The sequence below is a fragment of the Clinocottus analis genome, unplaced genomic scaffold (assembly GCF_023055335.1).
Source record: "Clinocottus analis isolate CAN_PGR_092001 unplaced genomic scaffold, fCliAna1.0.p SCAF_17, whole genome shotgun sequence".
NCBI lineage: Eukaryota > Metazoa > Chordata > Actinopteri > Perciformes > Cottidae > Clinocottus > Clinocottus analis.
Window position 1 is genome coordinate 16,567,106 of NW_027175898.1, and position 16,705 is coordinate 16,583,810.

General features: G+C 41.9%; 1 protein-coding gene across 1 annotated transcript; it reads right to left on the reverse strand.

The window, feature by feature from the left end:
* Positions 1-3,656: 3,656 nt before the first annotated feature.
* Positions 3,657-15,738, reverse strand: castor2 (cytosolic arginine sensor for mTORC1 subunit 2). Its single transcript, XM_068579863.1, has 9 exons — positions 15,443-15,738; positions 11,572-11,642; positions 10,276-10,469; positions 8,041-8,173; positions 7,798-7,921; positions 7,010-7,120; positions 4,732-4,814; positions 4,505-4,599; positions 3,657-4,017 (listed from the first exon to the last, which is right to left on the reverse strand). The coding sequence occupies exons 1-9, from the start codon at positions 15,553-15,555 to the stop codon at positions 3,955-3,957; spliced, it is 987 nt and encodes a 328-aa protein (XP_068435964.1). The 5' UTR covers positions 15,556-15,738; the 3' UTR covers positions 3,657-3,954.
* Positions 15,739-16,705: the final 967 nt, after the last annotated feature.

A 16,705-nucleotide genomic window follows, 5' to 3' on the forward strand; every position in this document is an offset into this window, starting at 1 on the left:
GTCTGGAGGGAATGATGTGAGAGGTTGTTTGGGCATCGGGCGAGAGAGACGACCAGTGCTTTACCGAGGAGGGTAAGACGACACTGATTCAATATTAGTCGTGCAAACAAAAGAGGCGACCGTGCAGCTGAAGGATAGACCGCCTGTCTGTGAGCTCGGAATAAAAGCTCGAGCTCGTGTGTGATTGTTTTTTTTAATACTTTTATACTAGTGTGCAGATGTTTGCTTTGGGATTAAAAAGTGCTGGCCAGTAAAGAGAATGCAAGTGTTAAGACACTTAAAGGTTGTCGACTGTGTATCAACGATCAATCCGTCGGAAAGAAACTACAAGTTGCGTAAAGTTTTTCTGATGTTCTGTTCAGGTGGTGGACGTAGCGTGTGGCGTCGACCACATGGTGGCGCTGGTGAAGTTCCTCCTGTGAGCAGCAGTGGATGAAAGGTTTGGGATGTTTTTTTGCAGACCGCTCCTCCTCCCTCCTCCTTCTCTCTGGGGGTGCCTCAGGGACCCGATCCGGGGCCACTTGGACTCTGGAAGCCAGCTGCTCTCCGCAGGCGGCGAGGACCCTCTCGTCCCTCCGCTGACCTCAAGCCGAGTGCAGAGCAGTGGACACGGACACGTCTCACTTTACTTCGAGAAGGTCGACCGGGAAAGACACTGGGTTTTTACTTAAATTCAACTTTTAGGTTCATACTGTTCTTGAGGTTTTCTGTTACTTTATACGTTTCTCTCCACTACATTTATTTGACAGCTTGAGGTAATTTTCAGTTCACCAAAGTAAAAAAAAAGGCCACTCTTCCACTCTGGCAGGTAAAGTTTAAATCAGTGAGCAGGTTGAACTCTCAGGGATTATGTAAGAAGAACGATGATTCAATGAGGTAAAACAATAACAGAGCATGGCCTTTCCTTTAACCTCGCTCTGCAGAGGGTTTCTGCAGCTGCGTCCTCCTCCTCCTCCTCTTCCTCCATCATTTGTGTGCTGAAGTGAGCTCAAGCAGAGAAAAAGGTGGTGTGTGTGGAGGCTACGAGGACCTGGCTGTTCTCTGCTTTGTTGACTCAGCTCAAATAATACAGACAGCAGATCTACCTGCTGTCGCCCCTGCAGAGGCTGCAGGGGAGAAGGGGCATCTCATTGGTGGAGACACCCACAGAAAAGCAGGTGTGTGTGTGTGTGTGTGTTACATGTGAAGTTATAATTAAAGTTACATCACAATAGCTGTTAGCGACGTCGCCTCACAGCTAGATGCTGCAGGGTTTGATCCCCTGAGGGGCGCAGTCTTTCTGTTTGGTTGCAAAAGATTAAAAAAAGAATCAGATTTTCATACCGGCTCGGTGGAGATGACATGATTAAATGTTCTTTAACAAATGTAATAATATAATAAAAATGTATCTTTGCTTCATGGAGTACAATCAGGTTGCATACTTGGTCTGGTCTTAGCTTAAAGCTAATGCTAGCAAAAGAGATTTCTTAAAGCTAATGTTAGCAAACAGAAAAGCAATTCTCTTAAAGCTAATGCTAGCAAACGTCATAGAGAAGATATTTCTTCTGTTTGCTAGTATTAGCTTTAAGCTAAGACCAGACCATGCTGCTAGCATGTTGTAGTTTTTTGGGGGACATGTGGCCGTGAACCAATAATGTTGAAACATTGTGAATTAACGAGTTAACAATCTCCTAAAACATTAGGATTCATCTTCAAGGGAACATGCTTTTGTTTTTACAAAGATCATAATTTTCTTATTCTCAAGATGAACTTTATATTTTCAAACAATGTTACTCATAAGGAAAAAGACCAGTACTATTTTGTAACTGCTTGTCATTTCTTTTTCATTTTAAGTGTCTTTTTTGTTCGAGAACAACGCGTCCGTGTTGAACTGATGTCTCGACAACAACGCTGCTGCAGTTTGTGCTCGACGGGTTTTAACGAGCACAAGGTGACATCTTCTACTTCTGTCTGTGTTGTGCTTGTTATGTATCTCTGCTGCATGTCACATTATATTCTTTTACCTCCCATATAGTGATAATATTCATATATGCGCTTAAAAATACTTGTATTGTCATGTTTTTTGCATTATTTTATGTCAAAGAGGACATTTTGTCAATCTGTAGCGTATTAATTCCCAGTTTCTATGTAAAAAATACAAAAATAATCAGATTTACAGTAAATCCAGAGGCTCTGACGACCACGTTGGGCTGAGGTGTCACCAGTTTATTGATTTAAAAGGACACATGGGAGCCAATAACAGTGAGAGGATAATCTCTGTTAAGCAAAGACAGTAAAAACACGCGACAAGCTCCCAAAAGAAAAAGACGAAAAAAAAGACACAAGACGTTCGCTCTTCAACTGGTTTGTCTTTGAAAATGAACCGTCGACTCCCTCGAGTTTAAACACTGATAAATAAAAGAGTTTCTACTAATCGCGTCCGAGCAGAAGAAAGGAGGCTGTTAGGAGGCTGAAAGCAAAAAGAAATGAAAACACAACCAAACGCTTTTAAGACCAACAGAAATGTCCCCAATGTGGACCGATCGCTCTGACGGAAATAACCCTCCTGCTTTCACATCAGTACAGCAGGCCTGTGACACACACACACACACACACAGACACACACACACACACACACCTGCGTTAAAGTGCAGACACTGGGGCGTCACCTCCTCCCTGTGTGACCGTAGCTTATAACTGTTTATTATTGTCATTATTCTAGGAACAAAGTGGCTCAGTAATGTACTGTAATGTATTCAGTGATGTACTCTAATGTACTCAGAAATGTATTCAGTAATGTACTCAGTGATGTACTCAGTAAAGTATTTCTTCATCATTGCACTTGGTCGTCGGGTCGTAGTTTCACGGTGTGAGCAACAGGATCCATGAAGAGACCTGTCAGTCACTACAGTTACTTCAAAATAAAGAAAACATGATTTTATTTTTCTATTATTAAGATTAAGCAAAATGTACGTTAGATTTTTAGCAACCGGCATAAATGGGAAAAAAAGACGATTCTTTTTTTGCATTTTGTCTTTTCTAGAATATAGTCTCAATTATTTTTTTTCAGTTTATTCTCAAAAGTTTAACGATTATTCTTGTTATTTTCAACTTTCAAACCAATTAGATTGAGAGAAGCTTTTTTTCACCATTAAAGAAGTTATATCATTAAAACTTGTAACATGATTTAAATTACTAATCAAATATATAAATGATGATGATTAACGCCACATGAATTCCGGCTGCTCGGCAAATAACCTCTTATCATTTTGTTTGTTTAAAAAACTCACAAACTCATTTGGAGTGACTCACCAACCCGGTTGCTCACAGCGTGAATGCGTATTGCTCAAATGATCGTTTCCTGCGTCTGCGCACGAGAATTTAAAAACAAGGGACTCCAACACAATCAGACCAAAACTACAATTAAAAAGAGACGTTTGACTTCAGTGGAAAACACATTAGACCTCAAGAATCACCTCCGACAACACACACACACACACACACACGACATCGGTTTAGGCATTCAAACATCTCGACACTGAGAAAGCGACCTGCGGAACGCAACAAAATAATAAGGAGAGCTTGAGATTATATATATATATATATATATATATATATATATATATATATATATATATATATATATATATATATATATATAGTTTTTGAGAGTACATTCGTGGTCTCTGCGTGGTGGAGTTGTGTAACTAACACAGTTTGTTGCTCACGGGGGAGAAGCAGCTTCAGAGAGGAAAAATAAATCAGTCTGGTGAACTAAAGCGACGACAAGCAGAGCGGACAGCGAGCCTCAAACCCTCAACCCCCCGCGCCTTCCTGGGTTCGATTCCCTTTCCGTTCGGAGCCGATCCGCAGGAGTCCGCTAACGAGCTCTTGGCACTTTTTGGACACAATAAAAAAAAAGAAAAGAAGTTTGAACGAAGAGACTTTTTCGTCGTTTAGTTTTTTTTCTTTGCGTCACTCGGCCGTGCTCTTGGTCCGCAGGGCTCCGATCACGCTTTGGATGTTTTCTTCTGGAACCTGGAGGAGAAACACACACACACACACACACACACACACACACACACTTAACAATCCGAAAACATCAGAAAACAATGAAACATGTTAAAAGATCTTTTAATGTCTCCAATAAAGTACATTAACTAAAAGTACACAAACTAGAGTATTTCCATTGTATGAAACTTTATACTTACGGTTTTCTACATCTCAATGGGAAATCTTGTAGTTTTTACTCCACTTCATTTATTTGTAGTTTCAGATTATTCAGATTATTAAAACAAAATCAAATCATGTAAGGAGATGAGAGTCTTCGCTCCTTTTAGCAGCTGCACCATTAAAGTGTTGAACTCATTCCTCTTTCAGTCCAGTAACACAATGTATTGCATTTATTTTGAAATACGACGATCTGCATGATTAGTCCTTTTACTTTTGGTACTTTAAGTACATTTTAACGAAAATACTTTTTCCCTTTTACTTAAAAAACGCGCTGGGTCGCGTCCCGTCTTACCAGCGCGTGGTCGAACTTGAAGGTACTAATGTAGTACGCGGGAATGTCGGCCGTCGCCAGAGGTTCTGATATCTGAGCCACGATGCCGCACTCGTCTGCAAAGAAACCATAAACAATATCAACGATCGATGAAGGGATGTATGTACATACATGTGTATGTATGTATGTACATACATGTGTATCTATGTATGTACATATATGTGTATCTATGTACTGTAAATACTCACCGAACCCCAGCGGTTGTCCCCCGATCCGAACCATCTTCCAGAGCTCACCAGAAGCGCTGGTGAAGAGAACGTTGTTGGGGAACCTTGAGAACAAAGAGCGAAGAAATGAACAGATTAGAGGTCAACGTATACTTTTACTTCAAATACTATAGAGTACACAAAATACACTGATGGTGAACATGTTTACAGTCATCAAAGTGTTCGTATCTTTGTGGTTATTTACTGTCTTTTCTAGTTGTTGTGTTTCTTTTTGCAGTCATTTTGTGTCTTTTTGTTGTCACTTTAAATCATTTTGTAGTCATTTTGTGTCTTTTTGTTGTCACTTTAAATCTTTTTGTGGTCGTTTTGTGTATCTTTGTGGTCATTTCTAGTCTCTGTGTAGTTGTTTTGTGTCTTTGTGTGGTCATTTCTAGTCTCTGTGTAGTTGTTTTGTGTCTTTGTGTGGTCATTTCTAGTCTCTGTGTAGTTGTTTTGTGTCTTTGTGTGGTCATTTCTAGTCTCTGTGTAGTTGTTTTGTGTCTTTGTGTGGTCATTTCTAGTCTCTGTGTAGTTGTTTTGTGTCTTTGTGTGGTCATTTCTAGTCTCTGTGTAGTTGTTTTGTGTCTTTGTGTGGTCATTTCTAGTCTCTGTGTAGTTGTTTTGTGTCTTTGTGTGGTCATTTCTAGTCTGTGTAGTTGTTTTGTGTCTTTGTGTGGTCATTTCTAGTCTCTGTGTAGTTGTTTTGTTTCTCACAAATGAAGAGACTAGAAATTTGTGGCCATTTCTAGTCTCTTTCTAGTTATTTTCTTTATCTTTGTGGTCATTTCTAGTCTCTTTCTAGTCGTTTTGTGTCTCTTTGTGTGTCTTCCTGCGTGCTATGAGTCTCTTTGTGTGACATGTCAGATGTGACAGTAGGAATCCCCTGATGGAGATCCAGGTCAGTCACAGTGATCAAAGCTGTGGACTCCAGTCACCAAATAATGTGCCGGTCTCAAAAAACAGAAAAAGACTTTAACGCCGATGACTTGTGTTGTTTTGCTCTGGTTGTCGACACCCGACACCGTGAACAGACACTGTGTGGAGCTAACTATTAACCATTCAGGTGAGTTGTGTTACTGCTGAACAACCTGCCGCACGGCACAAGAGAGCCGCTGTGAAGTGAAATGAGTGACCTATTCCTTTAAGGCGACGCATGAGGTCCGACAAGGATGACCTACATGCTGCAGGAGAAGAACAGGAACACGGCCATCTTGTGTCTTTGACACACGTTTGTGTCTCTTTGTCGCCACTTGAAGTCTCTTTGTGGCTGTGTTGTATCTTTGTGGTTATTTACAGTCTCTTTGAGTTGTTTAGTTTCTCTTTTTTGTAATTTTATGTCTCTTTGTAGTTTTTTAGTTTCTCTTTGTCGTTGTTTGGTGTTCTTTTGTAGTCGTTTTGTGTCCATTTTGTGTCTCTGTTGTCATGTCTGGTCTCTATGAGTTGTTTTGTGTCTGTGGTCATTTTGTATCTCTTTGCAGTTGTTGTGCATCTCTTTGTGGTCATTTTGTGTCTCTGTAGTTCTTTTGTGTCTCTTTGTGGTCATTTTGTGTCTCTTTGTGGTCATTTTGTGTCTCTTTGTGGCCATTTTGTGTCTCTTTGTGGCCATTTTGTGTCTCTGTAGTCATGTGTTTCTTTTGTAGTCATTTTGTGTCTCTTTGTGGTCATTTTGTGTTTCTTTGTAGTTCTTTTGTGTCTATTTTTGGTCATTTTGTGTCTCTTTGTAGTTGTTTTGTGTCTCTTTGAGTGACATTTCTTAGGTGAAGGTCACAGGGGCCCCTGACCCTTCGGGCCCCCGGGTCTTTGCCCGGTCGGCCCGTTCAGTCATCAGAACCGTTCAGTCATCAGAACCTCCGCTCGGCTTCTAAACGTCAGTGACTCGCAACAGGAAGTCTTCTGTGATTGGACGCTGGTGGCGATCAGCAGCTGCTCAGGTTTCTTTGTGCTTTCTGCTCAATTAGAGCTTTTTTACTGTGAGGAAGACGAGGACCCAGTGGGGGACAAATGAGTCAGAAACCCGCTGTGACGCAAGTACATTGTATATGCCGAACTGCACTGCTGTTGCTTAGGAACAAACTAATCACCCCTCCCCCCCTCCCCCTTTAAACAACAACAATCACGCATTTGTTCACCCTGCATAAACATAATGTCCTGGTCTTAAGTGACTAAAAGAAAAACAACATCTTTAAAGAACAAGTGAGGTCAGTCACACAGCAGCCGTATAAATACAGCGTTGTGCGTTTGTGCGTTTGTGCGTCTCGACCTTTGAGTTGTCTGTTCGTCCATGACCAGAGAGACGTAGCCTTCGATCAGGGAGAAGGAGAAGAAGCGGATGTGGCTGGAGTCCTCGCTGGAGGCCCCGGCCTCCTTCAGCCTGGAGGGAGGGATGGAGGGAGGGGGAGAGAGGGCGAGAGAGAGAGGGGGAGGAAGAGAGGTGGAGAGAGAGAGAGAGGGGGAGGAAGAGAAAGGGAGGGAGAGAGAAGGAGAAAGTACCGCAAAGATGAAACATTATGGTCCTGCACAGTGTTTATGTCGCTGTGAGACGTTTTACCAGACTAGAAAAAAAGCCTTTTATTTATTTTGTTTTAATTAAAAAAAAAATAAATTAATATATATATATAATAATAAAAAAAAATATAACATATTTTTTTAGTATTTTATAATATTTTTTTAAATGTTTTTTTGTTTATTTAAAAAAATACAAAAAATCTTTAAAATATTATTAAAATAATAAAATATATATTTGAAAGTTATTTTGTATTCATAAAAAGTAAAACTAAACCATTCTGAAAAATGTAAACTGAAATGAAACTAAAAAGTCAAAACTAAAAAGAGCAGTTTCAAAGTCATTAGGTTTCATGGTTTTTGTGCGACCATGAATCAACATTATAGTTATTTTACTTTCTAGAACAATACGCTTCTGAAGGAAGTCAAAACCTTTAAAAAAAAACAACCAGGAGTACAAGAAGAAGTCGTGTCTTCAGTGTGTTTTCACGACGTTAAAGATCTGGATTAATAATCCCCTCGCGGCCTCGCGGTTCCCCGTCTCACCCTCCGGAGTAGAACATGACGTCCATGAGCAGCGTGGCCACGGAGGGCAGCGTGTCCGGGTCCAGGCTCGTCACGCAGAACATGTTGCTGGGACTCGACAACGGGTGAATGACGGGCCGGGGCGCTGGAGAACCAGAAGGACGGAGGAACACAGAACATTACATCATATCCGCTGCAGTGTCCAAACGTTCTCCGATACAACGCAATAAGAGCAGGAATGTTCTGCTGGCTTTCAGGCTCTACCCAGTTTGGGCTTCACGAAGCCGTTGGTGACCCCGAGGTCGCGGGCGGCGACCGTCTCTCCGTTGACGACCCGGAGCAGCGTGAACTCTGACGACAGCGTGTGCATGACCAGCGGCAGGTCTCGCTCTCGGACCTGAGGACCAAAACGAGTCGAGAGCAAACGTTCACACAGCACGGAAGATACAACGCAGGGTTCATACGCATTGTGAGCAATGGAGCTACATGACTTTTCACCCAATTTCGAGAACTTTTTATAAAATTTCCATCACTTTTACCACATTTCCATGACTTTAAACCATATTTCTATGACTTTAAACCAAATGTCCATGAGCAAACATTGTGTGAAATGTGTGTGTGAACAGTAAAAAGTGATAAAATGTAGTATTTAAACTAACAATGAGGATTCAAAGCATACAGTAAACCTTAAATGACTCAAATGAATGAGAGACAATAATTTGATTAGAATAAACATTTATATAGATGCCTGTATGTATGCTGCTGATATTTTGAGCCTCTTTCTTTTAAAAGCAGATTCATTATTTATAACTAAATGAACGTCATGAACACATGAATATAACACATTTACACCACTTTTACACAACTCTTGGAGTCGAGGAGCTGGTGTGTAGCTCGACTCAGGATCCTCATGCTTCGTCTACATGAGTGTATTAAACATTGCGGTCAGGTTTTTTTCCCCGCTTTATGTAACACAAAGGACACACACACACACACACACACACACACACACACACATCTTAAGCTGGTCCGCTCAGAGACTCAGTAATGAAATCCGACACAGCGTGAGACGAGGACAGAGAGAGAGAAGATGGGTGGAGGACGCAGCGGGGTTTGTATGAAGAAAAAAAAAATGAAATACCGATAATTAGGATTGTGGGTAAAGACAGGAAACGGGCCCCGAGTACGATACCTGGAATTCCAGCTCGAGGCTGAGCCGCTGATCCTCTTTACGTAACAGATTATCAACGTGGACACAGGTTTTCTTTCATTTTCATAAACATGCCGGAGCCGCTCAGCAGACCTTGTTTTCCCACCAAAGAGAAGCGATGGAGAAAAAACACTCCCTGTGGCCAGGAGGCCTCGCTGCCAGGGAGAGGATTCCTCCCCGAATCAAAAGGAAGTGGAAGCCGAGAGGCCAACGCACGCCATGCGAGGTTATTGCTTTTTCATGTCGGACGCCGTGGACGGAGACGGTTGTGTTGCCGTTGCGTAACAGACAAATAATGCAACTTGAACGCAGCTAAAAACGGAGACAATTCCATGTTAGAGACCTGTCAATCACCTTGTAGCCCCGCCCCTAAAGCGTCCCCTGCTTTATGGTCTGTTTGACTAACAGACCATCATGTACTAAATGAACATCATGCTGTATAGAAGAAGACTTGAAACTAGAGATTGAGACATAAACTCATGTTTATAATGTTTACTGAGGGAATACATCAAGAGAGAAGTAGAGTCACTTATATAGACTTCTATACAACCAGAGGAGTCGCCCCCTGGTGGTCAGGAGAGAGAATGCAGCTTTAACATATGAAGCATAGACTTCTATACAACCAGAGGAGTCGTCCCCTGGTGGTCAGGAGAGAGAATGCAGCTTTAACACATGAAGCATAGACTTCTATACAACCAGAGGAGTCGCCCCGTGGTGGTCAGGAGAGAGAATGCAGCTTTAACACATGAAGCATAGACTTCTATACAACCAGAGGAGTCGCCCCCTGGTGGTCAGGAGAGAGAATGCAGCTTTAACACATGAAGCATAGACTTCTATACAACCAGAGGAGTCGCCCCCTGGTGGTCAGGAGAGAGAATGCAGCTTCAACACATGAAGCATAGACTTCTATACAACCAGAGGAGTCGCCCACTGGTGGTCAGGAGAGAGAATGCAGCTTTAACACATGAAGCATAGACTTCTATACAACCAGAGGAGTCGCCCCGTGGTGGTCAGGAGAGAGAATGCAGCTTTAACACATGAAGCATAGACTTCTATACAACCAGAGGAGTCGCCCCCTGGTGGTCAGGAGAGAGAATGCAGCTTTAACACATGAAGCATAGACTTCTATACAACCAGAGGAGTCGCCCCCTGGTGGTCAGGAGAGAGAATGCAGCTTCAACACATGAAGCATAGACTTCTATACAACCAGAGGAGTCGCCCACTGGTGGTCAGGAGAGAGAATGCAGCTTTAACACATGAAGCATAGACTTCTATACAACCACACTCACCAGAATGAAGTCGGTCTGATACGTCGACAGCATGAAAACGGAGATGTTGTGGTCGGCCAGCGGCGCGATGACGGATTTAGCGATTTTGGTGACTCCGATGGGCTGCGAGTTGGAGGCGTTGCCGCCGCCCGACACCACGTTGAGGGCGAGCCACGTGGCGTCGGCGACGCTGATGTGATCCGACTGCGGCAGCTCTGAGGACGGACAGAGACATCGAGTCAGAAGAGACCGCCGGGGAGGATACAGATTTAGGACGAGCTAAAAGAGACTCGTTTCTTTCTCTGAAAGTGATCGTAAAACACGGCTGTGTTGATATCGTACGATGTCATGTTTAAACTTTTTATACTCTTTGTATTCACACATTATGATACGTTCTTTCAAGACCAGTTTGGAATAAATAGAAAAGAAACTGGGAAGTCAGAACGAGCAATGAGCATGACTGTTTGTGTTGTAGTTCCTGTTTTTAATCTTTAGATCACATGGTGTTTGTCTCTTTGTGTGTTATTGATATTGTTTGTTTGATTTTGAGATGCCATATCAAATAAAGCTACTGACAATGCATTTGTATTATTTCTTATGGAATATTATTCACAGCCTCCATTTTTCTGTGGCAGACTGAATATTAGACCACATTCCTCCTTTATATATATATATATATATATATATATATATATATATATATATATATATATATATATATATATATATATATATATATAAAAATACAAAATGAAAAGTATAAAAATTTAGTAAAGTAAATAAGTAAAGATGCAACAGTAAAAAACGAACAACAAAAAAAATTAAATAAATAATAAGTAAGTAAAGATATATATATATAAAATAACAATACTAGTAATCCTCAGACGTGATGACGCTCAGGTCTAATCGTCCCTGAAACATAATTCTCTCCATCATAAAAAGGTCAGAACAATATGAAAGTCTGTTTCTCTCGTCGCTCGCTTTACTTTCAGAGTTCAGCAGAAAGCAGCCGGAGTCTGGCGCCGGCACAAAATACCTGCGCCTGTTACGCAACAAGCGGCCCGCCGTCTCCAGGGCAACCCAGGAGGGTCGCCTCGGGAAGAGACACGAGGTCACGCCATCAGGCCAGCGCCAAACCCGGAGCCCGGACGCCATGACAAAGTGAGATCAAACACGACGAGGAGCCGGAGCCCGTCACAGGATGCACCATGTGACCTCTTCAGGTCTGAGGTTGCCACGGCGACTTTAAAAGACCCCACAGGGAGGGGGGGGGGGGGGGGGGAAGAGAGAGAGAGAGAGAGAGAGAGAGAGGCCCACCTTTAAAGCCTTCCTCGTCCACGATGATGGTGTAGTCCTCTGGAGTCTCCGTCAGGCTGAAGAACTTGCATCTGAACGGAGGAGAGGAAGAAGAAGAGAGGAAGAACAAGAGAGGCAGAACAAGAGAGACAGAAGGAGGGGGACAGAAGAAGAGAGACAGAAGGAGGGGGACAGAAGAAGAGAGAAAGAAGAGAGGCAGAAGAGAGAAAGAAGAGAGGCAGAAGAAGAGAGGAAGGAGAGAGGAGAAGAAGAGAGGCAGAAAAAGAGAGAAATAAGAGGAGAGAAAGAAGAAGAGAGAAAGAAGAGGAGAGGCAGAAGAAGAGAGAAAGAAGAGGAGAGGCAGAAGAAGAGAAGAAGAGAGGCAGAAGAAGAGAGGAGATAAAGAGGACAAAAGAGCTTCAAGTCTTCAAACTGTTGAAAGTGTTTTCATGATGATAATGTGTCTCAAATATCACAAACATCAGCGATTAACAACTTCTTTTTATAGTTGTGTTGGTCTCTTTGTTTACTTTTTGTGTCCCTTTGTTTTTTGTGTCTTTGTTTCTTTTTTGTGTCTCTTTGTAGTTCATTTGTTTTTTTTTGTGTCTCTTTGTAGTTCATTTGTTTTTTTTTTGTGTCTCTTTGTTTCTGTTTTGTGTCTCTTTGTTTCTTTTTGTGTCTATTTGTACTTCTTTAATGTTGTGTCTCTCTGTACTTCTTTAATGTTGTGTCTCTCTGTACTTCTTTAATGTTGTGTCTCTCTGTACTTCTTTAATGTTGTGTCTCTCTGTACTTCTTGTGTGTTCCTTCGTGGTCATCTTGAGTCTCTTTCTGTGACATGTTGTCGTCACACCGGCCCGTTACACACATTCTGTGTGTGCGCAAGGAACTTCACAGAGAGCCTTTAAATTCATTCACACTGCAAAACACCGACGGAGCAAAACCACAACCAACATGTTTGTGTGAACGCTGGACGCTCCAGACCTCATGAACACACAGCGCAGCGGCAACAAGTCACGAGTTTGGATGCAGGTGAAAGAGGTGAATCATGCCGGCTTGGGTTTTTGAAAAAGGCTTAAAAAACACCTTTTTTTCTCCTCTCATTACTTTGTGTCATTTATCTATTGTTTTTCTAAAAATATTGATTGCTGCATCTTAAACATGGCAGGCGCTGAAGAAGAAAGGCATTGCATTGGGACATGTAGCTTTGTGCAAGTCATGCTAACGCTAACGCATGTCCTCCATCTTGAGTGTGGTCTTAAATGAATAATATAAGTCAATTTGTGTGAAAGCGTGCAACTCAGATAAGAGGCAGAGTTTGGAGAAAAGAGACGGGAGAATATATAAATACTTTGATTTAGAAGAACCACACTGAAGCGTTCACAAGCTCCATGAAGATAAAAAGCTTATCGACCCTCAACAGGCGGAGGAGGACGGAGACGACTCGGGTCGAAAAATAAACTAGACGCTCGGATGATGGAAGCATATTTTAATCATTAATAAACCCAAACTCAAATAAGGTGAAACACTTAAGGATTTGCCCCAAAAACTTGTGTCCAACTGACTCTGGTTGGATTTGAAAAGTATTTGTGTGTGTACTTGGGTACAAACATTAGCTCATAACACCATTAAACTACCCCACTTGATCACTTACATTAAAACAATTACTTTTTGTATTACAAGGTGGTTTAAGGAACTATTTTACATAAGCATTTCCAGAGCAGAAAACATTGGATGAAGGGTTAAAAATTCTTGTTTAATTTGTGACCAAATTAGAGTCAAAGGTTACAAAATAATTCATTTTAAATATAGATTTGTATCGCTCCATAAATCACAAAATACTGTCGTGTTTTATCATAAGATCTTGTATAAATCTGTTTCTGAAGGATGCATGAACAAAGCCTGTGTGTGTGTGTGTGTGTGTAAAACTAATAAACTAATACACATCACCACGGGACTTCCCCGGTTACTGACATTAAGATCATACTTTTGTTGCATTGCAAGTGTTCTGAAATGTTATGTTTAAATATGCAAATGAGGCATTATGAAATTTAGGAGAAATCTCCAGATGCAAAATGGACAAAACGCGGCGAGGACAACAACACAACGCAACACAACACGTAAGAGTTGCGTCAGCGTAGCTTTGTGCGTGACGTGCAGACCAAACAAAAACTCTTTTTGCTGCATCAGCAGATTCTATTGTTTACATGTTTGTGTTGTTTTGTTCCGGTTCAATAAAAAATGATCAGCTCAGAAGGAATTGATCGTTTCTTTAGACATCGAACCTGTGTGTTGACTAGTCCTGGTCCTCTCTAGTCTCAGTGTAGTCCTGGTCCTCTATAGTCTCAGTGTAGTCCTGGTCCTCTCTAGTCTCAGTGTAGTCCTGGTCCTCTATAGTCTCAGTGTAGTCCTGGTCCTCTCTAGTCTCAGTGTAGTCCTGGTCCTCTCTAGTCTCAGTGTAGTCCTGGTCCTCTCTAGTCTCAGTGTGGTCCTGGTCCTCTGTAGTCTCAGTGTAGTCCTGGTCCTCTATAGTCTCAGTGTAGTCCTGGTCCTCTATAGTCTCAGTGTAGTCCTGGTCCTCTCTAGTCTCAGTGTAGTCCTGGTCCTCTCTAGTCTCAGTGTAGTCCTGGTCCTCTATAGTCTCAGTGTAGTCCTGGTCCTCTATAGTCTCAGTGTAGTCCTGGTCCTCTATAGTCTCAGTGTAGTCCTGGTCCTCTATAGTCTCAGTGTAGTCCTGGTCCTCTATAGTCTCAGTGTAGTCCTGGTCCTCTATAGTCTCAGTGTAGTCCTGGTCCTCTATAGTCTCAGTGTAGTCCTGGTCCTCTATAGTCTCAGTGTAGTCCTGGTCCTCTATGGTCTCAGTGTAGTCCTGGTCCTCTATGGTCTCAGTGTAGTCCTGGTCCTCTATGGTCTCAGTGTAGTCCTGGTCCTCTATGGTCTCAGTGTAGTCCTGGTCCTCTCTAGTCTCAGTGTAGTCCTGGTCCTCTCTAGTCTCAGTGTAGTCCTGGTCCTCTCTAGTCTCAGTGTAGTCCTGGTCCTCTCTAGTCTCAGTGTAGTCCTGGTCCTCTCTAGTCTCAGTGTAGTCCTGGTCCTCTCTAGTCTCAGTGTAGTCCTGGTCCTCTCTAGTCTCAGTGTAGTCCTGGTCCTCTATAGTCTCAGTGTAGTCCTGGTCCTCTATAGTCTCAGTGTAGTCCTGGTCCTCTATAGTCTCAGTGTAGTCCTGGTCCTCTATAGTCTCAGTGTAGTCCTGGTCCTCTATAGTCTCAGTGTAGTCCTGGTCCTCTATAGTCTCAGTGTAGTCCTGGTCCTCTATAGTCCTCCATCAGTAACCAGACCAGAGAGAAGATGGATTCTGGTGAAAACCAGATGACATCATGCAGGTTCACCAGAACCTTCTCAAGCTCAGACTAGACACACACACACACACACACACACACACACTCACAGTAGAGAGAGTCACACAAAAACACAGTACACGCACACACACAGTACACACACAGTACACACACAGTACACACACAGCACACACACAGCACACACACACACACACACACACACACACACACACTCTCTCTCTCTCTCTGGCGTCCCCCCAGCTACAGATGGCACAAAGCTACAACGAGGAGAGGCCTTGAAGACTGTCGTTGTGTAGTCTGGGACCAACACGTTGTGTAGCGTCAAACACACAAACACACAACTGGCAGAATGCGTGAACCGGCAGTGCACGTGCACGTGCACGCAGCCGCCGGCGTTAGATTTGCTGAAGTGTTCACACACTAAGCAGCGAAATGACACTGTGTGTGTGTGTGTGTGTGTGTGTGTGTGTGTGTGTGTGTGTGTGTGTGTGTGTGTGTGTGTGTGTGTCCTCGCGTCGCGTCTTGAAGTTGCGTACCTTGTTCTGGAGGCCAGGAAAGCGAGTTTAATTAATCCGTGCGTGCAGACCTGGAGTCCCTCTTTTTCTATACTCGCCACTTTCAGGCTGTGCTCTAGAATATGAAGCTCCATCTTCTCCGTCTTCTCATTTGAGGAACGGCTTAAAATGTGCACGCGCACGGGAATATTGTAAAATAATAATAACTAAACACTTTCAGACCGGATGCATGCTGACGTGAAGAGGGTCCGCGCGCGGCGGTGAAAGGTTTAAATAGAAAGAAGAGAGCGAGGTGGTTTAAAGAAAGCTAAGAGGTAAAAAAAAACAAAAAAAAAAACGGACCTGCTGTCAAAATCTGCGACGGAACCGCGAGCACTTCCGGTTGAAGGTTTTCAGAGTAAAAGTCACTAGAGCGAGAGCGAGAAAAAGTTAAAGGAATAGTTTGACATTTTTGGGTTTACACAAGAATAAGTAGATATAATAAACCTGGATTTATTCTTGAAATATGTTATTTTATGATAATTACATTGTTAGGGATTATTGAAATATTTTTGGTAACTTCTTTAATATATTATGTATTTTTTTTCTTTGTGTCGTTGAATACACACAGTACACCTGTTTGTGAGGGACATTTGATTTGAGCAACGTCAAGTTCTGAATATACCAAATGAATGTACTTTTTCAATTTAAAGGTTCCTTTAACGTCACGTGTTGTTTTTAAGACCACAACATCAATCAGTCCATTAATCTATTGACAGAAAATGAACAACAAGCAATCTGAGGGCGTCTCCTTGTGCTTTAGGACATTGTGATGAACATATTATCATATTTAAGCGGACCTGGTTTATTTATTTGGACATATGTAACACACTATTTGATTAAAAAAAAGATTGTTAGTCTCCAACATACATGTGATGTTTTACCCTTCAAAGTACTTGTTTAGTTCGACACAAGAAAGTTAGTTGACATGAAATATAAAATAAGAGAAGTAAGATTAATAAAGATATCGAAACCTTTTGGGGAAATCCAATGGTAACAGTTTGTAGTTTCATAGAAAGTTTATCATCTTGTTCTAATATCATGGACAATAATGTGTAAATATTTAAGATTATATGTAGTCGATGATAATAAAAATAAAATATAGAGTACCAGCCCTCACTATCGAAGTAGTTACAATGTTCAGACAGACACCACTCATTCATATCAATTCCAGATTTACATTTTATTTTATATTTTAATTCCGGTGCTTTTATTTTATAAAAAACCCGTGAGAGCGGAAGTGAG